This window comes from Coloeus monedula (assembly GCF_965178545.1).
Source record: "Coloeus monedula genome assembly, chromosome: 6".
NCBI classification, from domain to species: domain Eukaryota; kingdom Metazoa; phylum Chordata; class Aves; order Passeriformes; family Corvidae; genus Coloeus; species Coloeus monedula.
This window is the reverse complement of record NC_138786.1, coordinates 42,872,104-42,895,208: the sequence shown is the minus strand read 5'-3', so window position 1 is coordinate 42,895,208 and position 23,105 is coordinate 42,872,104. Positions and strand designations below refer to the sequence as shown.

Genomic DNA, 23,105 nt, shown 5'->3' with positions numbered 1-23,105 from the left:
ACCACAGCCCTTCCTTCTAAATTACACCAGAGATATCAAAGGTCACACTCTTCCATCTCTTCAGTGTGTGGTTAAACATGTCAGGCTGTTTTCTTTCTGCCAATTAACACTCCTGCAGCTCCCCACTCCCTCACCAGGATGCATACAGGTGTTTAATAGCGCACAAATACAGACGCTTTGTGTTTTCCTTCTGGCCTTGTCTGCATGACGTTTGGTAACCCAAACTGTACTGAGGTTGGTAACACCTGTCCCCGAACTAAATAAGGAATTTAATTTACCTGGTCTTTAAAAGAAGTACATCTTTCCAAACCCTGTCAGGAAACACGTTTATACATAAAGCTAATATGGTTTTTAAACAGAGCCGTGGGCAGAGCGAACAGCCAGCCAGCTCCAGCTGTCGGGGGCGATACAGTCCAGCAGGGCGGCCAGGCTCACACCAGTCTTCCGCCCAAGTGTACATCCTGTTGGGTTAAGCTCTGCCCGAGGCTTGTCTGCAGGGTTCTCTGCAAGGGCCTTCGATGACCTCGCGGACTCCGGCCGGGATACATCTCCCGAGTGCTGGCAAGGGCATTAGAGTAACTACGTCTGATCTCCTTTCCGGAGCTCTCACCCGGGGCTCTCCGTCGGCTCCGACGGATGATCTCATCAGGACACAGCCCGAGGCGTCTCGGGACAGCCCTCCGGGTGCCGGAGGAACCGCTTCATCAGCTCCCTCAACACGAAGCAGCGAAGGGCTCCCCGCTGCCTCACCCCGCCCCGGCCTTCTCCCTGCTCTAGCCACCGGCGTGCCCCAGGCAGGGCTGCCGGTTTCCCGGCGTGGATGGTGACGGCAGCAGCACCAACCCGCGCCGCTCTGGGCCCCTCCCCACCGCGTGCGGAAACGCGCTCACGGGCGCTCCGGGTCCCTCCCGGAGCGGGACGAGAAGGGCGAGGCAGCTTCACGCGGCCGCGGCCCCGGCCCTGTCGCCACTCCCGGCACCGCCGCCGCCACCGGCGCCACGCGCCCCCCGCCCGCCCCCGCTCCCGCTCCCGCCCCCGCTCCCGCCCCCGCCCATTGGCTGCCGCCTCCGCCCCGCCCCACCCCTCCCTCCGCCATTGGACGGACGCCGCGGCTCACTCGCGCCTCTTCCTCGGCCTCGAGCTGTGATTGGCTAGCTATTTCCCTTCCCTCCGTTCCCGGTTCCATTTCTGCCAAGTGATTGGACAATGCTCACGCTCTGGCTCCGCCTCCCCGCGAGCGTTCCGCTTTGCGATTGGGCGAGCCGCTCCCTTCGCCGCGCTCCCCTCCCACCCGGGTGCCGCGCGGGCTCTCATTGGGCCCTGTCCGCCCGCCTCGCACGCGCGCCGGCGCGTCCAGGCGGGGCCCGTCCCCCCGCGTGACGCCCGCGCCGGCGATTGGGGGAGCGCGGGCCGCGCTTCCGGTGCGGCGCGGCCGGGCGGGGGCGGCGGAGCGGGCGCGGCGGGGCCGGCGCGATGGAGCGGCCCGAGCGGCCCCGCGCCAACGGCTGCGGCGGCGCCCACGGCGCGCTCCGCAACGGCTTCGTCCGCGGCCCGCCAGGCACCCAGGTGTGCGCGGGGGAGGGGGGGCGCCGGGGCGGGCGGGGGGCGCGGCGGCGGGGCCCCGGAAGGCACCGAGGTGTGGCTGTGAGGGATGTCGGCAGAACCCAGGTGGTTTGTGTCGCCGGCCCTCGCCTGGGGAGAAAGGGCTACGCCCGGGGGCTACTCGCTTACCGCACTGGTGGCGGCATGTGAAACGACTGACCCTGGAGTCACGGCTGTAACTTTACTGCAAGGCTTTTGGTGGTGGCAGAGCTTTGAACTTAAACCTCGCTATACCGCACTAGGTCTGTGCTTTAGAAGAAAAGGTTTTAGCAGTTCTTCGCCGCTGATTTGTTGTTGTAGGTGCGATGCACTGGGCTGTGGGTGCAAGTAGCGTTGAGCAGGGACTTCCATGTAGAGCAGAGTTGGAGGTTGATGCAGCACTTCCCATCCGGCTGTATTAACACCCTGTGATGCAAGTGTGTATTTGTGCTTGCAGACTCCAGTTGTTGCTCTGCAAAACACTCAAATTTTGTGTTATAGTGTAAGGAACTTAATGGTTCTCATGAAGTCACTTTCAGCAGAAGTCAGTAAGTTGTGTTTCCTTGAACGCCTCAAGCTGTTTGAGAAGAGCCTTCCTCTGTCATCATGTCTCATGTTGCTTCTGCTTTTCAGTCCTCTGCTGTCCTTTCTATTTTCTCAGTGTAGGCTTGTGCACTTGTTCACTGTGTGAACTAGATTGAGAACTGATGCAGGGTAAAACAAAGCTTTTTTTTTCCTTGAGTTATCATTAACTTAGGATGGTTACTGTATTTCTTTAACTGAATGGATGCTCACAGTCTTGCCCTGGCCCTTGGGAGGTATAGCACAGTACTGGGAGTGAACAAATGGAAGGAGGTACAATACCTTTGTAGTGGTTTGGTTTGCTAAACCATGACAACCTTCGTTTGGCAGCAGTGTCAGCTTGTACTGGTTTGGGGAGCCATGGCATTGGTAGTCTTGCCTTGCAAGCACCAAGCACTGCTGGCTATAAAACCTTACACATAAATCTTTGTAATAAGATAAAGCATGGTGATGGTGAGTGTTCTTCTGTGAGAGTTTTTTCCCACCCTGTGCTTTCTAAAGAAGAAGGTCTGAATACAGTTATATTCTACTTCAGGAGAACAGAAAGTGCCGTAGGGAAGCACTTCCTCAAGGATTTTGTTCAGCTGGGTTTCTGGAAAACATGGGTGATGCAGTGTGTGAATTGGAAAAACCATAGATGTCAAACTGAGGAAGCTTAAAAGCCTTGCTGGTGTATGAGATGTTCTATTCACTTAGTAGCTTGCTTGTGATACTATGCTCAGATATGTTTTGGAGACCTGAGGGATTTGAGATAACTATTTCTAAAGCGAGTGAGGGTTCACTGGAGAAGTGGTAATGAGAAATTTTACCAAAAAGCCAAAGCATAGGGGCATTGTTAGAGGGTAGAAGAAGAATGTAGGAAAGTTTGATATCTTTCTGGCAGCTGCTTGCTGGTCAGAGGTTTATAATTAGGAGTATTACATCCTTTTCTCCGTAATTTTATGTGGGCTAAATTTGAAGTGAGGATCTGAATGTTAGAACTGGAGTGGAAGAAGCAACTGTTCAGGGGAACTAATCATGTCTAGCTTTCTCAGATAGCATCAGTGGTGGTAAGCTGCCAGAAGATGTGTTTGCTGATGTATCACAGATTTGGCTACTTGATTGGTCTGTCGCCTTTTCGGTTTTGGGTTTTTATGCAGAAGAAGGGAAACATGTGAATGCTTACTTTGTGTTGAATATATTTGTCTGCGTAGGTATATACCAGGTACATACCACATACAGCACTTGAGAATCTGCAACTGTAAGTAAGTACCAAAAAGGAGGCAGCTTACACAAAAGAATGCAATTGTTACTTAATAGAAAAAAAAAAAAACAAAACAGAAAATAAGGATGAGGAGAAGAACTTTTTTAAAAAAGCGTTTTACAGGGTTTGTGTGAGAAATAAGAGGCAGAAAGAGATCTAGCTAAAATGATGGGAACAGGAGAGGCAAGGAAAACCATTGGTTTAAAGAAATGTTCCAGTCATTGTCAATTTATCTGGAAAACCACAGAGCTTCTGAGGGGAGAGCTTAGAGACAGGGCATTACCATGCCCTCCAGTAGGGCTTGATAGTGCAGGAAAACTTCACCCATTTTTAACAGTGTGAAAAAAAAGGAGTCCTCTTCTACCTAGGACATTTCTGCTCAGGTTACCTGTGTAAGTTTTGGGGTTTTAAAATTTTGATTTTTTTGTTTATCTTCTTTTGGGGGGTTTTATCCTAGAAAACCTAGAGCTTAGATTCAAAGGTTTCCTTATGATACTCCCTTCACTGGGAGTGGTATTTGACATAGAATGGGTTCTTTACTGTTACTCCAGCATGAGCAGAAGAGGGTGAAATTGTTCGCTTTAATTTTCAAAGAGATTGTATTTGTCTCCTTCTGAACTGCTAAACCTTTTTTTGATAAGAGGAGAGGGAACCTTGCTGTCTACTAAAACTGTGCAATAACTGACTTTGGCTACCTTGGAGATTAATGGAATAGCATCAATGACTAGAAAAGTGACCATTTGAAGTTAAGGTTCCAGCATATTAAAAAACATTCTGCTGAAGTACTAAGATAAATAACAGCTCTTGGCTTTCCTGAGATGTCTTGTTTTCAAATTACTTGGGTCCTGCTTGAAGTTAATATGTTTAGAGATTGTTGCATTCACTGAATTTCAATCTCATTATGAACACCTTAATTAAAAGAGGTTGAAGAACCATATAGCAATTAAAAATTGTGGAATGTTAGAGAAAAGTGACTGTTTTCTGACTGTGTGCAGTTGAGAGAGTTCATTGTTAGAAAGAATGGTAATTTATGGATGGACTTAAAATTGATATAGAGCTCTGGTGTAATACTGCACTATGTAAGATAAAGCCTGACATCTCAAAGGGTATTGTCATGATGTGAGGAATTGAACATAGATAGGAGAAAGAGAGCAAATCTTAGTAAAAGAGATGTGAAGTTACCTCTTCAAGTTGTGCATGATTGTGCTTTTTATGCCCTTCTGCTCTTTTGGGGAGAGTGTTGAGTTCAATAGAAAAATGGTGTTTAGGAGCTATCAAGACACTTGTGGGAATAACGAGTGTGGGGAAATTGCTTTTTCTTTCTGCAATGCAATTTTAAACTGGAATGTATTTCTCCATTGGAGTGTTTTGCAAATGACTAATGGTTTTCCAGTGCTGCATCTAAAAAGATTTTTCTTGCTTAGAATAGGAAGATTGGGACATCTTTAATGGGAGAAGATGCCCTTATTTTCCAAGATAATTTATTGGAATCTACCTATTATTGTGAACAAATTCTTAGTAATGTGATTTTTTTTTTAAACTCCTTAATTGAGCTTCTCACATTAGAATGGTTCTATTATGCTTCTAGAAAAGTTAAAGAAGGAATAGTCTCAAACTAAAAACAATAAAATTGGAATATAGGTTTTAGATATCAAGTTCTTAATTTCTGTTGTGTGCAGTATCTCCAAGTCAGTTAGATGGGAGCTGGAATTATATAAACAAGTTTTAATTTCCCTGGTGTTTCTTGAAGGTTTTCAAACACCAGCTTATAGCAACTTCCAGATAGCTTATTGCATGTGCATGCCTTTGTAAACAAGGTCTTGTACTATTTCCTCAGGAAGACAAGGAATAGTTTGGTTGAGAAGAGTGGGAGTACTGTGGGATTTGCATTCCTTTAAAACTGTCACAAGTCCTGAATTCTAACAACTATTAAAATAGCCAGCATAGGTATTTCTTTCCTGGAAGCCTTGGTGTGTACATGCAGAAAACAGCTTGTGTAGACCTGTGATTTGTGCTTGCTCTTCTTAAATAGAGCAGTCAAACTGCTTGTGTGTTCATCTTGTGGGATGCTTCAGGATGCAGGGGAACAATAGCTTCCTCTTGGTTTTTAGATGCTTTTGCTGGAATTCGGGTTAGTGTAACTTCTTTCGGAGAGCACACTTAAGATGACTGCAGCAGATACTGCAAGTTTTTCTTGCTACAAGTGATTTAGTGGTAGCAGTGACATGAATCTTGTTTCAGATGAAACTTAGGATAAGATAAATATTCTAAATAACTACCCTAGCCACTGGTATAGAAAAGAATTGGAGTACAGAATTGTGAGGTTTTTTCACATCTGTGTGCAAATTTAAAATTCAGATGGAAAAAAAATGATCCTGAGAATCTAAATCTCATTAACTTCTTCATGAAGTGGTTGTTCCCCCTTTGTCAGCATTTGGGAGACTGCATCTTGCAAATGGTGTCCAGTTTTGAGTTTCCCAGAAAGATGTTGACATAACCACATCAATCTGTGAATCCAGTGGAGGGTCCCCAGGAAATGAAGAGGCTGTGACAGCTGGGTTTGCTCAACCTTAGGAGAGAGAAGCTTAACTAGCTGGCTGCAGGATATAGAGAAAATGAGGCCAGGCTCTTGGAAGCGTGTGGCAATAGTATGGAAGGCAGCACATGTAATTTGGAAGAATGGGAAATTCTGATTGCACATAAGGAAAATAATTTTTCCCATGAGGGTGGTAAGATACTGGAAGAAGTTGCCCAGAGAGGTTGTGGAATCTCCATCCATGGAGGAGTTCAAGACTGTTGGATGTGGCCCTTGGCAACCTGTTGTAATTAGCCCTGCTTTGACTTGGGGCTTGGACATGGTGACCACTGGACGTCCCTTCCAGCCTTGGTTATTCCATGGTTACAGGATTGCTGGAGAGTTTGTCCAGGTTTAGATGTTAGCATTTAATCCCTGAACCCCTGTAAAAATGTGTGCCTTAGGGCTTGTAGCAGGTACTCTGAGGCTTATATCAGACCTCAGGAAAGAAGTTACTACTTTCCAACTCTTGCTTGGTTTTATGATTGACTGTATTTATTGTGTTAGTAACGTAAAACTCAAGTGAGAAGAAGGTTGTCTGATCTAGAAGAGACTGCAACCTTGTTCGGATGTGTTAATTGACAAAACTTATTTTTGAAAAAGTGTACCTGTGCACAATGATCTTTTTCTAATACCAAATTCAGTTATAAAAGACTGTGAGCCTTTGTGGAAGGAATAGGTGCTCAACATTTTCCCTGGCTAAACAATTATTTGAGGCCATCATGTTATATTAGTAGGTGTAGTGCCAGTGTTGTACTTGTTGAGAATTTGTGTGTCTGTGCTGGTATGAAAACAAATGCTCATGGTAGCTGCTGATGTGATGGGCTTCTCTTAGATTGGAGTATGTGCTACTGAGAAATTAGTTTGGGTGAAGTGTTAAAATATATAGACTATATTTGTACTGCCATTTCAAATTTAGCTGGTGATAAACCTTAAATGCTCTAAGAAATTGTTATAAATGTATACAAGTTAATTTTTTTTTACGATATCTACTTAAGTGATATGTCATGTTGTATTTTTCTGTTTTAATTGTACAACATAACCAACGTTTTTCTATATTTCATGTTTTCAGTTTGTTGGGAGGACAAAAGCTTTATCTGAATTATCTATTGACTTCAGTTTCTCTAGATGGAACATAAAACATTGGCCCATCTTCAATGAGGTTTCCAGTTTTTTGTTTTGCCATCATTAAGAAATGAATCCTAGAAAAAGAACTGTTTTTAATTCAAAAGTATAGTTTTGAAGAATACTTACAGTTGAGAAAGCAGGAGTTGGAAAGTTTAGGAAGTAATGGGGTTTAATGTCTAAAAAAATGAGAGCAGATTCTAAAATATGTCTGGAAATGCTTTCAGAGGTATCTGAGAGCCTGGAGATTGACTTGTTAGGGAAGCACTGCAGACCTGTGCTGTCTTTGGAAATCTTTATTGTAAATCATATTTAGTAATTAAGCATGCAGTTAGGAAATTCTCTGTCAAAATTCTGTATGCCTAAAATCTACTGAACATAATAGATAAAGTTACATGTAAGGTTTAAGGTTTTAAATTTGAGGTAAACTGTCAGAAAAAAAAGTATATTCTCAGGAGGATTGAAATTGTCACCTATATGTAGCAAGCAAAAAACCCCAAGTTTAATTGCATCCTTTGCTTGCTAATGGGGGTGGGGAGAACCAAACAACTTTTAAACATTTTGAAGATTTACACTATTTTTGTAGATACGGTAAGTGCATCTTAAACAAGGGCTGTCAAATTTGTTGTGAGTAACTAGTTGCAAGTAAAAATATTTGATAATACCTGTCAAGAAGAACAAATCTTTAATGAGGAATATACTCTTAAAGTCTGTTTTATAAAACAAGTTTATCACCTGTGAGGGTTTTTTAAAAGCTTAAAATGTGATTCAAACCAGTTTAATTCTAATTTTCGTGGTAAATACTGGGTCTTTTTACCCATGCAACAGTCTGAGATTTGAAGTCTAAGCAAAGCAGTGCAAGGTGACAGTAAAATTACCACAGAATACATAACAGCTTAGAGCAGCTGCCATCATGGAATTCTCACTGCTGTGGTTTCTGTAGTGCTGATTTCTTCAATCCTTTGTAATAAACGTGACCACTTTTGCATACAGAGGCGCACTCATGGATGCGGTCTTTCACACTGTGTTTCTAAAAATAGAGCCGCAAACCTGTTAGTAAAATTTCTGCAGTATGTGTGGTATGTGGCAATGAGAAGCTACTAAATTTTAATAAGAATTTAGCAAAGTTGTGTTCCAGCGTAAATAATCTTTTTAAGGTGTTTACATGAAGTCTGCCAGGTTCATCTTAATTTGTTCTTCCTGTCAGTATGAAATGAAACGGCCTCTTTAATACAGAGTGCTGGGCCTTTCCTGGGGTAGCAGCAATAAGCAGTTACAGTGTACTTAACTTGTACTGTGTGCAGTAGCACTTGTAGCATCTTCTGTCCCTAAAATACATGCCTGCCATGCAAGGTGTGTACCCAGAGCCCTGTGGTAAATCCTGTGTGTTGTCTATGGGAGCATCTGCCGATGTTCCCATGTTTGTGCATGGCTTTTGTCTTCTCACTCACAAAGGATACAGAGACCATCCAAAGGAGGGCTACAAAGATGGTGAAAGGATCTAGAAGGGAAGTTTTATGAAGAGTGACTGAGGTCCCTTGGTCTGCTCAGCCTGGGGGAGAGGAGGCTGAGGGCACACCTCATTGCAGTTACAACATCCTCATGAGGGGAGAGGAGGAGCAGGCACTGATCTCTTCAATCTGGTGACCAGTGACAGGACCTGAGGGAATGGCTTGAAGCTGTTCTGGGGCAGATTTAGATTGGATATTAGAAAAAGGTTCTTCACCCAGAGGGTGGTTGGGCTCTGGAACAGGCTCCCCAGGGAAGTGTTCACAGCACCAAGCCTGACAGAGCTCAAGAAGCTCTTGGACAACTCCCTCAAATACATGGTGTGACTCTTGGGGTTGTGCTGTGCAGGGGTGGGAATTGGACTTGATGATCCTTGTGGGTCCTACTCAGTACGTTCTGTGATTATCATCAGACTCTGATGTGTTCTGCTTAGACCAGTGGCATCCTTTCTAGCAGTAGCTGTGTGATGCTGCTGCTGCTGCTGAGTAACTGCTACAATACTGTTTAATGTGATTTGTTTCCCCAAGAGTTTGGCCCAATACAGGCGTTACCTGTGGCTGATTCTTTGCTGCCTCCTGTAACCAGCTGAGCTGTGCTCTCTGATTCTCCTGCAGTTGAGTTCTTTAATGTGGTGGTGCTCTTCTGCGTACATATACTCTGCACGGTACAGGAAAGAGAGATGTAGGTGAGCATACATGTGCTTTTTTGAACCACGTGTTTAAGTGAACTCTGACTTTTCTTTGTACTTGGATATGCCGTATATTCTACTTCAAAGGTCATGGCTCACTTTATGATCATAAGGCTTGTTGAAATCATAAAAATCTTAATCTTCCACGCCTTTTTTCTCCTCCCATGAAAAGGAAATGAAGCACTGAACTGTAGCCACCTCCTTTCTTGGTCTCTGGACCTAAAATTGCTGCTCTTTTGCAGCAGCTTTGGAGCTTGCAGCATGTAAGCCTTCATTTGAAGGCTAATGTGTGGATTTATAAGGCATTCTTAGAAAAACAAATAGGCTTGTATTTAATGTGACTACAAATGTCTCTTCTGTAGTCAGCTCTAGAGGTTTTTTTATGGTCATATGCTTCATGAAGAGTTTGTGGAATTGCATTCAGTCTTTAATTTTTTGATTCAGCTAGGATAACACAAGCTTCTCAGCTGATGTGGTAGCTGACAGTGAATATAACCATGTATAAGCACATTGGTGGAAGAACACTGAGAGGTGAAATTGATTGGAGTATGGGTTGAATCAACACAGGTATTCCTAAAACAGCCTTTCTTAGTGAAATGTGGGGTTCAACCATATGGAATAACTTGTTCAGTTTTAGTGTTACAAGCCCAGGCACCTCCAAAGACCTGGAATAATTTGGTATGGTTTTATTCTGATTAAATTTGCATATAGATTTGGGTCTCTTAGTTGTTTCTTTTCTAACTACTTTCTGGTATTTGGTAACCTCAGATCCTTTATTTTAGGATGTAGCCTTTCATCTCTTCGGGCTGAACTTCCAGTTACCTGGGAAAGGCATTGGAAGCTTTGATGTGATCTCTAGTTATTCAGTCCTAGGTACTTTGCAAAGTAGTCATTACCAGTTTTCTGTCTGCTTATCCAGAAATCAGCTGCTAGTAGACAGGCCCAGGTGGCAGGTATGTAGTGTGCGTGCTCTTGAATAGCTGCTATTCACAGCCTGATCTGACAATGTGGGGATGCAAAACTTCAACTTGTAATTCATCAAGCTGTAAACTCTGGTGGTTAGAGCTTTGGTGCGTGGTCTTTCTTGTATGTGGATGCAATAAAATTCTATAGATTTGGGTACTGGAGCCATAGTGATACAGTTAAGCAATCCTGAGAGTAATAGGGAAGAGGCAGCTTTCACGGTTTTTCCTTTGCTTTCACGGTTTTTCCTTTCCTTTTCAATTGGCTCACTGATTCGGTGATTGTCATGGTGCTGCTGCCCCTCCTCTCTCTCCAAAAGCTGCTGGCTCTTGTTTGCTGAGCTCTATCGAATGACTTTGTGGAGCAGAACTGTAAAGGCTATTACAGTCTAATGAATAACCTTCTGCAAATGATTATATTTTCAACATGGATAGGTTCAGTGTTGAAGGGATACTGTGCTGATAATCAGATTTAGTTGCTTTAGTTGTGCAAGCTGGAGACTGGTGCGGATGGCTCAAAGTGGGAGTGAGAGGGGCTGGGGCAATTTCTTTGGCTGGCATCGTTCATGAAGAAAACAGTGTATGAACCTTTGGCCTGCATTAAAGCCTTAAATTGCCAGCACTTGAGCTGCAATGTGGTAAGCAAGTGTACGTACGCTTGTTCCAAAGCCGTAGCAATTTTCTAACTCAAGCCACCACTGTATGCAGTATGTTTTTAAAATAGTACTTCAGTATTAAACCTGGCCTCAAAGCACTGCAAGTTAGTTACCTGCATCTGGCTTTAAGTGCTGCTACTAAAAAGGAAGTTCCTACTGTGTCTTTGCTGTTTTGTTTCCACACTTACACCTATTCTAAAGTCCCCTCGACTATGCTGGCCAAATCAAAGCTTTGCTCTGCTTAGAACTGTGTCAGCAGAAGGGAAGAGGTAGAAATGACTGTCAGGAGGGAAGGTGCTGTTGTGGCTTATATTCGGTGACGGCATAGCTGCAGCATAATTGTATCTCCAACAGCAGACCCTTGCTTCTGAAAAATTGCTTTCACGTTATCAATGACAGACTTGAAATACAGACTTGCTCCAGCACCTGAGATGAGCAGGTATCACTTTCCAAATAATGCAGTGTCTGGTAAGGCCAGCAAGTATGTGTGCCTTTATTGATTCATCAGCTGTTGTAGAGGTTTGTACAATTCTACCTTACTTTCTCATATGATAATCTGAGTGACATAGGTGAATAATTGGTTTTATTGTGTCTGTTGGCTCACACCCCTCAGGAATTATTTGCCATTGTCTTTTTTTGACGTGTCTAGGTTCAGTTTCTTTCCTAGGTGTTGAGGTTTCTTTGATTAGTATATTTTAAGAAATATGTTTCTTATTTTTATATAAATTTGATGCTACACAAAGGGGATTTATATCTTGGAGAGTGTTCTTTCATATGTAGCCATTCTATTATAGTGCAGCCAGTCTATAACTTTTAGCAATGCAGACAGCAATTTGTGTCTAATGGCTAGGTTTCTGTGTTTTCATTCATTGACTTAGGAGATCTGATCTTTAATGTAAATATTTGAAAAAGTAGTCTAGTTAAAACCATTATTTTTTTCCCAGTGTTAATGTTGTGTGAGCACTTGGCTTGTAGCTGTGAAACTTTTCTGTAATAGTCACAAATATTGCATATTCCAGTAACTGTACTTGAGATAGACTTGCTGTATGTATTTGGCAGCTAGCAAATACCTTACCTTCAGATGATATGTAAGTAGCAAGATGACTTTTAGCATGGATTTTATGCAGAAAGCTTTGCTTTGTTCTGGTGCTGACATATATGCTGTGTTGAGACTCTATATACAATGACTTTTTTGTCTGTGGTGTCGTGTCCGCCTCATGGATGAGTACAGTGTTTATGTCAGCATCTTTAGGCTAACAGTGACAGAGACACATGGATTATGATTGTTTTGTTACACTAATATAGGCTTCCAAGTCTGAGAATATATTGTTTAGATCAATAAAACTATTACTTTCTATTTTTTTTCTCTGTAGTAATCCTAGGAAACATCACTATTCTGTTATTTGTGTCCTCTTGGTGAAGGCACTTTTTTCATTTTGGTTTGCCCAGATGTAAGCAATGCTCTGTATGTAACTTTGCAAGCTAAATAATTTTAGTGAGATGTTCGATTAAACTGCCCTAGATTGGTAACTGTGACTTTGGTTATATCAGCAATATGGCAACTTCTGTGTGGAGGCTGGCAGTATTTATCAGTAATGGCTGAACTTAGCTGGAAGCACTTTGTGCTGAGTGGCGGGGGGATGCAGAGCCTATAACTGACCAGAGGGCTGGGGACTACTCTGAAATGTCTATCTGTCTTTTCTTCAATTAATACCTCAACTGCCTTTCTTTAAATTTTCACTATAGATAAATCATATTGTGCACAATGGAGGATTATACAAAAGGCCTTTCAATGAAGCTTTTGAAGAAACACCAATGCTGGTTGCTGTGCTGACCTATGTAGGCTATGGTGTTCTCACTCTCTTTGGATATCTGCGAGATTTCATGCGGCAGTGGAAGATTGAGAAGTGTCAAAATGCGACAGAAAGAGAAGAACAGAAGGTAACCACTGGGAAATAATGTTCAGGGGGAAATGATGTGGCTGAGGCTTGAGTATTTCTTTGGGGAGAAGTGGTGTTCAAAGTTTTCTGCTGTTTTCCTTGTCTTCTGGATGCCCTAAATACTATACAAATACTGCTGTGTCGTTAAAAAAATAATGTTTCTTTTGAGTTATTTTTCCTCAGAGTAGTTTCCTCATCTGTCTCACTGCAAAGTTGCATTGACAGTTATATCAACCTACTGAAGGATCCCCCAGCTGCAGAAACAAGGGTTTGGGGAAGAGAGACTGCATGTGCCAGCATCAGTACCTAAAGAAAGGCTCTGGTTTGAGTTTGGGAGGCTTTCTGATGCTGATCTGGAGGCTGAGTTTTGATTTAGAAATGTTATTAATTCTTTTTACCTGAAGCAGTTGCAAAGAGAAGCTTGTGGGTTAGCTCCAGAGCACAAGCTATATGACTTTAAATTCATTTGGAGTCCAGAACACACGCAGGTTAGCTGGTAATTTTAGGTACTGACTTCTGGCTCACTGATAGTGATTAGAAAGAATTAATTCATGTTAAGACCTATTCACAAAAGCTTCTGTTACCAGGTGAAAGGTCTTGCCTGCCTCAGCAGTTAGCCTGGAATGGATAATTCTGATTTTCAGTACTTGTAAATTATTTTCAGAGATCTTTATTCCCCACAGGAGCTAATTGTTGTTAGGAAAGCTACCATTGAAACTTGAAGTTCACAAGCTATTTTCTTGCTAACTCTTAATGTGAGCCCTCTTCTAAAGAGTGTGACTGTCAGTGAGCTTTCTCCAAAGGTCTTACTTATTCTTGCTGATTTGGGTTCTGTTTTTCTCAACTGCTTTGGGAAGCCAATCTGGCTTATAAAATGTTAAGGGAGGTCCTTTTCCAGTTGCTGGTTTCTGGTTCTCTCTGCAGCCACAAAAGCAGTTGGCTAGCAGAAAATAGGAGGACGCAGAAGGGACATCTCAGTAAGTCAAACAAATAATCAAGGGAAACAGCACTGGAGTACAGTGCCTGGTTTTTTTGCAGTAGATTAGCTAAGGATCAGTGCCTAAAATTACCTCATGGTAACTTCCTTCTGTGAACATTGTGAGGTAGAATTAAGCAGAGTCACAGTAGGGCACTAAATTCCAAAACAAACATTCTTACAGGAGTTTAATGAGTAAAAGGCGTTTCATATTGGTTTAAAGTACAGGAGTTTAAATTTATGCTATTGCCAAAACTGACTTGTGGAATATGAAAGTAAAAATCTTGGATCCCTCTTAATAGTTAAAATATCTAATTAAAGAATGCTGGTTAAATCTCAACTTGAAACTTGATGTGTTCATTAATGTCTTTTGAGCTACTTTGGTTTATGACACTTGAGAACATGACACCCTTACATTTTTCTGTGTATAAAGTACAGTGGAGAGCAGTCAAAACAGTTGCAGAAATCTACTAAGACATTAGAATAAAAGTTTAAATATTGATGGGTATTCATGGTGTTGAGAATTCTAAAGGAATAACTGAAGTGTTGGTGCAGTTACTCTATCCTGTAGTTGTTACATCTCTGTTGCACAGTTGTGAAACGCTTGTCCTGTTTTCAGTGTGTAAGAACTGCTTACAGCAGTCCTTTTCTGTGGGAGCAGTCATGGCTCTTACATGAGTGAGTGTACAGAAAGGGGGCAGTAGGTCTAATTCAGTAACACATTATTGATTTTAGGCTCTCAGTAAAGATTGCCATAGAGGACCTTGAAGCACAGAGGTGGTTAGCAACAGATTATCCTAGTCCTAAAAGAAATGTAGCCTTGAATTTTTTTATAAATTAGCTCAGCATTGCATCTTACCTCTTACCCTGAAAGACATTTGCTTAATAAGTATGCCTTCGGGACAGATGAATTGAAACTCTTTCAGTTTCTGTGTTGGTTATGGCTTCCATGAAGAGATGCATGTATTCTGGTTTTGTTTGTACATAGGATGTCTGCAGATGGAGCTAATACAAAGTGCCAGTGAATATTGTGTAAGAATGAAAAATAGGAAATCCTGTTTAAAGAAGCTTTGGTGTTGGAGAAATCTCAGCTTAGTGTACTTCCCCAAATCATGTTTCTAGCACTTAGGTTATAATAGCTGTTTCTGATATCAGACAAATAGAAAAGTGATCATGTGAGGTCTAGAACATACAGTACTTATCCTCACCCTTTGCTGCTTTAAGCTTTGTTTGCTGGCAAATGAATTGGTGAGAGCACATTGCAGCATGTCTAATGTGGGAGCCAGGGGTTATTTTGGTGCAGGAGGTGGAGGTGTGTGCTCAATAACTTGTTTTGAAATTATTTTCTCAAATATTTGAATCTCTGCTGGATGACAGCCCAATCATCTTTTGGTAAGGGAGTGCAGATACCAGTGTGCAGAAAAGGCTCAAAACTCACCTTTTTTATTATTACTAATACATCAAATCAGAGGAGCCCTGTGATTACACTGGGGTACTTTCTGGTAGATTTGTGACTTCTGTGTGGAAAGTAACTTTTTTATTATTGAAATTCTGAAGAGCCAACTAGGTTATTATGATTTTCTTAAATATCAAGCAAAAGGATTAGCCTTACCTTTTTGAAATAGTTCATAATTGCTTAGGTGAAAAATTACAAAATTACGTAGTGTGAGAAAGTATTTTGTAAAGGGCTGAATGAACCTGTTCTGAAAAGCACGGAGTTGAAGTATGTGGATTTTCTGAGGTGTGTTTCTGAAGGTGGTTACGTTTAACTCATAACATAAACTTGGGTCCAAAATGTAGTATTAAAAACAAACTCAAGAAAAAGACTCAGTTTTTTCTGTGTTAGGGAGGGCAGTTTATTTCAGTAGAGAAAATCCTTCCTTAAATTGTCACTTAATAGTATAATCTTATTCTGCATCATAACTAGAAAACTGCAAGTGACTAAATTTAAAGAGTAGAGCATGATTTTGAACAGGTTTGAATTACAGCTGTCTCTGATGGCAGGTAAATTCCTTGGAATTTATTAGAGCCATGAATTGATAGAAATGATTCCAGGAAAACCTAATATTCACTCAGGTTGAAACACAAAAGGGTGAAAAGGGACAGACATTGCTAGTACTGATTTCCAGGAAATAGTTTCATGGGTTTTGGCTTTGTTTCAAATACATCCAGCTAAGCTTTTCCTGGAAACCACTGTTGTGTAGCACATCCTCTCGGAAGCATTTACCGGTCTGTTTTAGGCATGGGTAAACGGCAAGATGAAAAATTCTCAATTACTCTGGAATCAATTTATGCGTACCCAATTTAATGTGCTGTCTGGTCATACAATGTAGTTAAATCTGCAAAATGCTTATAGGATTTTCTAGGCAGGATGAAAATCACTTTTACCTTTCCTCCAGTCTAATTTGCCTGTTGATTACCTTACATGTTTTGTATATGGGAGTGACTGTGCAAATGGGGCTGGTAACTCTCTAATATACTGCTTCATACTCTGTAGTTTGCCCAGTTAGAACGTGTTTCTAGCATCTGGGGTTTTCAAACACATGTTCACAGGAGTCCAGCTGTAGGAATATTTCAGGGGCAGTAAACTGGAGTCTTTTGTTCAGTGTCATCTTAACATCTGTGTAGCTCATCAGAGGCCTCCTGATGGTACAAAGGCTACCCACAGTTATTGCTCCACTTTTTCTTGACTCATGTAACAATGAGATGAAACTGGTCTTTCTGCTTCCTTTCAGAAGCCTGAAATTTGTTGCAATTGTCTGCTTGATTTCTGTTCAGAGTCAGTTATGTATTACCAGGGAGCACATTATGCGAATTGCAGATAAGCCCTGCTGGTGCTTATGGCACCATTTGTTAGCTTAGGTGCAATGCTGTGAAAACTTGGCTCTAAAAGTAGCATAATCACTGCATTTGCATGTCCCTTTGCCCTGAGCTAAAGGCTACAAAGCTCTTGTTATGACCTTCACTTGTAGTATTAATTTACAGTATGATGAAATAATGGATTCCTTAATCACCTATGTTAAGGTGTTGTGCCCAAGGGAGAATTTTATTCTTCCCTTGATTGGCTGTGCTTTTCACTGAAATTGTTATGCTTTTCGGGCTTCTGGGAGACCACTAGTACTTCGTGTCTTCATCAGGCATCCCCTCACTAATACGGGATGTGTTCAATGCTTAAATTGACAGGAATAAAGCTGTTTAGGATTTTTTTAGCTCCATAAATGAAAGAACTTGCTGCTTTTGCTCTCTCTTTTGGAACCAGTGTAACTTTTGTAGTTGTTTGACTCTGCTTATTCAGAAGATTGCTCAAAGAATCAACTCCTAGAATATTTTTCCTTGAATGAAACTGTTTCATCTCAGACTGATATTCGTAGGGACTCTTACAGCTAGAAGGAGTGTTGGATCTGAAATAAGATGAGAATGTGATGGAAAAACAACAAGCTCTGAAGGCCATTTAAAGGTGATAGTGGTTGCTTCCAGCTCTAGGACACTTTTGCAGCAGAGCACTGTGGCTGCATGTGTCAAAAATTTGAAATCATGGAATATACTGAGTTGGAAGGCACCCACAAGGACGTTGAAGTCCAGCTCTTAGGCCTGCACAGGGCATCCCAAAGAGTCACACCATGTGCCTGAGGGCATTCTCCAAACTTCTTGATCTCTGTCTGGCTTGGTGCTGTGACCACTTTGCCTTAGGAGTCTCTTCCAGTGCCCTCTGGGTGAATTACCCTCTGGGTGAAAAGTATGGATTGATAGATTTCATCCATCCCTTCCTCCCAGGTGTTTATTTTTTTGGTTCAAAGATTGAAAACATTAAATTAGCATGAGGAATTCAAGTGGGCTTTTTGTTGTACTATCTTCTCTACTTCTTATCTGGAATGCCAGACTGCAGAAGCATGGAGGAGATAAATAAACCAGCCCCCAAACCAACCAGCAGACCATCTGCTCCTGTATGCCAGCTCCAAAAGAGGGCTCTCAAACTCCAAAAGTCAGTATCAGTTTATAAAGGCACAATATCCTTACGCTTTCTCTTTACACGTTCTCAGATGCATGGGTCCTGAGAACCCCTCAGTGGGGTTAGGATTACTGAGGAAATAGACAATCCAGTTTTGCATTATGCCAAAGTACTTCCTGCCTGTCTGTTCCAAGGAACTTTCTCATGAGACCTATCTGAGGATGGTTTGTTGGAGGGAGGGGTACATTTATAGATAACAAAGGAGTTCACAGTATGCTGATACCTCAACTTAAAGTCCTTTACTATAATTCTACAACTTGGTACCCCAAAAAACTAAAGCTAGTGTCCCATATTAAACCTTAATTCCCTTACCCATAATTTATTCCTTGAATTCTTGACTTTTAAGACACATTTTTTCTTTATCATAATCCATTAGGTTCAGAGAACTTCTCTACTTCACAGTTAAATCCCTTTAAACTTAGTTCTAATGCTGGCTTGTAAGATAATGCTTTTGTTACGTATACTGGTGGTGCCAACCTGTTGTGGGTGATTGTCCTTATCTCACCAGTTGAGCTTGTTACTGTTTCGGCTTTGTCAGCTTGGGTTTCAAAAGAAAACTCATCTGATGAGTAATCTGGAGTGGGATTGGGTTGTATCAATGCAGGCATACCTGCTTGGGTTGGTATAATGACTCATTTCCAGCTTCCCTTCCTAGCCAAGAACCTTGGCTAAAATATCAATTGTTTCTTGGGTCACATAGTTGGTGTGCTTGGATAACTATTGCAAAGCTGAACTCTTGTGCATAGATGGTTGAGAGGAGTGGAAAATACTTAGAAGCATCTCAGTAGATTATAATTAGATTTAACAAGTCTCTCAAGTATTGATCTTCTAATGTGCCAGGGTTTCTTTTTGATCTCACTTCCTCCACCCCTCTACAAATAACATAGCAGAGGGTTTGAAACAATTGTGGATAATTATTTTGATTTTGTGTCATGAATTGGGACAGGAACATGGAAGAAATAATTGCCCTTCTGTGCATGTTAGCGCATAGAAATTTTATTCCACTGTCTGTCTTTGAGAAAGGACATGCTTGTGATTCTCTGGAAGAGTGATTGCTAGCTAAATTTGGGTTGTTTTTCCATAGTTGAAATGATGAAAATTAATATCTTTGTGCCTTTTTGGCACAGGCAAATCAGAAATGGGTTTAGGTGCTTAGGCTTAGAAGTTGGCACTTTTGGGCTTGGTCTTTCCTGTGCAGCTGCTGGCAGGAGGGTGCAAAGGTACGGACCTAAATGTTCCTTTACTCCAAACTGCAAGGACAAAGTTGTTAAATCATTACAATATGAAGGTAATGAAAAAAGTACTCCTCCTGCAGGCAAACATTGTAAGTAAGAGCTTGTCAGTGCCCGTTTGTGTTTTTATTAAAAATCTGCCATAAATGCTCCCAGTTTTGCTTCAGTGGTGCAAATGTCTGACGCTGTAGTACTTGGTGAGATAGATACTCTGCCTTTCTCATACTGTCACCAAAAATAAAATTCACAATGTTTGCATTTTTCTTGTGCAAAACAGGAAGAAATGTTCTGCTGGCTCATACCTTTGTAATAAATTCGACTTTTTCCTCTGTAGATTAAAAAGGCGCTTTTTTTTTCCACCCAACAGAAGCAAATGAATTATGCATTCTTATCATTACTAAATGTCAAACTTTCTTTAATTAATTAGTAAAAAGGAAATCTTGTGACTTTGGAGTAAGAAAAAAAATATTCTTGAGTGATCAGATGTTCTTGCTGCTGCAGTTAGTTTGACATTCTTGTGTTATCCATTCAAGGCAGTCACTTACTTTTCCTGGAAAACATTGGAAGGGAAGCTAAAATTCAGGAAATGCTCATTCATAAAAATCACATGGGACTTCAGTGTTGATAAGCTGTGCAGAAGAGCAGTGCCATAATGTAGCTTATTAGTTTCTATTCAGAACAAAAAGTTGTGAAAAGTTCTAATGGTAATGTGTAAAATAATGCTAGTATTGCTATATTAAATGCATTCCTTGTGCACAGAATAAAATGTGGTAGAGCACCTTAGTTTTAAAAGTCTTTGTGTATTCAGTAGAGCAGTGTATGCTGTTTGGTGCCAAAAAGCCATTGCATGTTCCCTTGCTCTGCTTAATTCTGAAGGCTGACTATACCTCTCCTGCAAAGATTATATGCCCAAGGATTTAATGAAGGGGGTTATTTTATGTTATGTGTTTTCTTGAGTTTTTTCATTATACCAGAATGACAGAAAAGAATTATTCTTCTTACTCTAATTTTGCTATTGTATATACTTTCTTTTTACTTTGAGTGCCTTTGATGTGTTTCAGGACTTTGTCCCATTGTACCAGGACTTTGAAAATTTCTACAACAGAAACCTCTACATGCGCATTCGGGACAGCTGGAACCGTCCGATCTGCAGTGTGCCAGGGGCCAAAGTGGACATGATGGAGAGAGTTTCCCATGACTATAACTGGACATTCACGTGAGTCAAAACTGAAGAAAACACTTGCAAGACCTGCCTTGAAATACAGGGTCTCTAAAAGCAAGTTGCAGGCTGTGAGGTTAAAGGAGCAGTGAATTATGTTTAGTTTGAGCTTTCTAGCAGCTTGAATCAATGAATTTTGCTCTTTTGAAATGCATTTAGCCACCGAGGCGATGATTTGTATATAATCTTTTGGCTACTTTGCTGTACTATGATCTCCTGGGCATACACCTGCAATAAAATTTATACCTTTGTGTATGATAAGAACCTGGGGTAGATCCTTTGGATTGCACTGCTGCTAGTGTCTCTGTTCATTTAGAAGAAGTTCTTCCACTTGAAGTAAATGCTGCTGCCTGAACTGACTCTAACATGATTGCTTTGAGTCAGAACTGAAGTAGTCTGTAGAAACAAAATCGGAAATACAATGAAAGGAATTTTACAAATTGGAAATGACATATCACCAGTTTGACGTGAAGAGGTTTGCAGCACAGTACTTGGTGAAACTAGTTATGTCTCTTCTTGGCTTTCAAGGGCAAAAGAATTAAAACAGATTTTTTTCTGCTAAACTTCTACCTTATTCTCCTTGTCACGTACTGTTAGCACCGAAGTGCCAGATGTGTTTCCTTTCTGTGGTTAGAGGATATCCCGCTTGAGGGGCTGCCAAGTTAATTGATAGAGAGGTGTTATTTTGTAATTTAAAAAGAACTTGTATGCTTCTGGGATGGAGGGGGAAACATGTCAGAGCAACAGATGCTTTGAGAAGCCTCAAGCAATTTTATATGTGATAGCAAATTCACCTTTAAATGTAAACTCTCCTGGGAATTAATTTGAGATTGTAAGATAGGGAAAGAATCTTTTTCAGTGATTGTTGCAGTTTGATAATGAGAGGCAGTACTGAAATAATGTTTGGTTCTGCTGAGTTTTAACATTTCAGTGCATAGTCTAGGAAAGTGAAATAATAATCTTCTGGTGTAAATAAGTTTTTAAATTTTGAGTATCCTAACTTATGCTGTTTTTAAAACACAGGTACACAGGGAGAGTGATAAAAGACATTATAAATATGGGTTCCTACAACTACCTTGGATTTGCACAGAAGGCTGGGGCTTGCCAAGAAGCAGCTGCTAAAGTCCTGTCCCAGTATGGAGCTGGGGTGTGCAGCACTAGGCAGGAGATGGGTAAGTTGGAGGATGATAGTATGTTCCCTGAATGTGTATTTCAAAGTCTGTATCTGATTGCAGGTCTTTGAACCATTAATCGTTCCAGCATTGAACTTTAGTCTAACCAATAAAGAAACTTTTACTTCAGTGAGGACAAATTGACTCCCTGGATTTACATTGCACAGCAGTTCTCTTATGTTTTCATATATGGGGTTTTTTCAGTGTTCCGTTAGGGGCCTTTAAATAAAGCGTAGCTTGGTTGGTGGAAATTCTTTTTGTAGAATTTAGCAATAGTGAAAGCTTCTGCTTACTCTGCATTTCCCATTTGTTTTATGTGCAGGAAACTTGGACAAGCATGAGGAGCTGGAAAAGCTAGTTGCCAGGTTCCTAGGTGTGGAATCTGCAATGGCATATGGAATGGGATTTGCAACCAACTCTATGAACATTCCTGCTTTAGTTGGCAAGGTATGGATTAAGTCATGGACCAAAGCTCACCTAACAAAGATTCTAGTGGTTGAATTTTCTAAAAGCTACTTGTTTGCTTTTGTGTTTCCTCAGTGGCAACCCCTGCAGATATTCTCTATGGAAGCTGTAGGTCACAGTGTGCATCTCTAAGCATTGCAAAAATTTCTTCTGGAAACAGCATCCATGGGACCAGTAGCAGCCCAGAACTTTCTCTCTGGCAAAAAGCCTAGCATGTTAAGTCTTGCTTTCTCAGGCTATTCCTTGGTGTGTGAAATGGTGGCTGATTAACAGGCTGATTGGCTGGAGGTACTTTGGTGTTTTTGAGACACTAAGAACTGACTGTGTCAGATACACCGATAAGCTGAATTGCATATTGGCACATGGAGAATTTATTACCTTTGAGTGACAGCTAAAAAATCCTCCCTTTGAAGAAGTACCAAAGTTGTTTGAGGGAAATAAGGTCAAATAAGTAAAGACTCATGATGTTTACTGTGTGCCTCATAAAACAGTAGACAATTAGTCTGAGTGTCCAGTATCTCCAGCTATGTTTTTTTAGTTATTGGAAAATGAAATAATAGTGAAATTTTTGTTTGCATCTTCTAAGGCAAAATATATGTACTCTTAGCTCCTCCATAGAGTAAAATAATGCAAGGACTGGAACAGGTGGTTTTTTTTTAATTATTCACTGTCACCCTAATACTACTAGTCTATTGAAATTCTTTGTCCCTGTGTAGTGAATTATTTTCCTTTTATTTAATTTATTTATTTTTTCACTTCCTGATACTACTTTGTAAATCTTCCTCTTGCAGTATCTACAGATTATAAATTTGCTGTCTCATTCTTCCTGGCAACTTTTCTTCCTGGTGATTCTGTCTGATTAGCTGCACTGTCTTCCTGCATGCTATTTTTTTTTTTTTTTTGTAACAAGGAAGTAGCACTGTCTAAATAATGTGCCTTTTCTTTTGGTCTGTTAAATTTGAAATATGAAATGCTTTGCACAATAAAAAAAAACCCAACATTTTTGAGTCTGATGTGCTTCAAATCTAGTCTTTCTGGAGTCAAATACTTCTGCAGTGCTATGAATCTGAGCACTTGTGTTACTTCTGACATATCTTTTACCTGCATTTTTTGGCTCTTTGTCTTTCCACTTCTCTCCAGTTTTATGTTCAACAGAAAAATGATTAGTGAT

At 41.1% G+C, this 23,105-nt stretch overlaps 1 protein-coding gene across 3 annotated transcripts in view; it reads left to right on the top strand.

Annotated features, from left to right (window-relative positions):
- The first annotated feature begins 1,439 nt into the window (after positions 1-1,439).
- SPTLC2 (serine palmitoyltransferase long chain base subunit 2) overlaps positions 1,440-23,105 on the top strand; it is a 79,284-nt gene continuing 57,618 nt past the window's right edge. For all 3 annotated transcript variants that reach the window (XR_014226463.1, XM_082282935.1, XM_082282934.1), the window contains exons 1-5: positions 1,440-1,566; positions 12,668-12,862; positions 20,140-20,294; positions 21,321-21,469; positions 21,792-21,916. Coding sequence is in view for 2 of the 3 variants with exons in the window: in XM_082282935.1 (XP_082139061.1) it covers positions 1,474-1,566; positions 12,668-12,862; positions 20,140-20,294; positions 21,321-21,469; positions 21,792-21,916 (717 nt within the window). In the remaining variant the exon portion in view is untranslated. The remainder of the gene's footprint in view (positions 1,567-12,667; positions 12,863-20,139; positions 20,295-21,320; positions 21,470-21,791; positions 21,917-23,105) is intronic.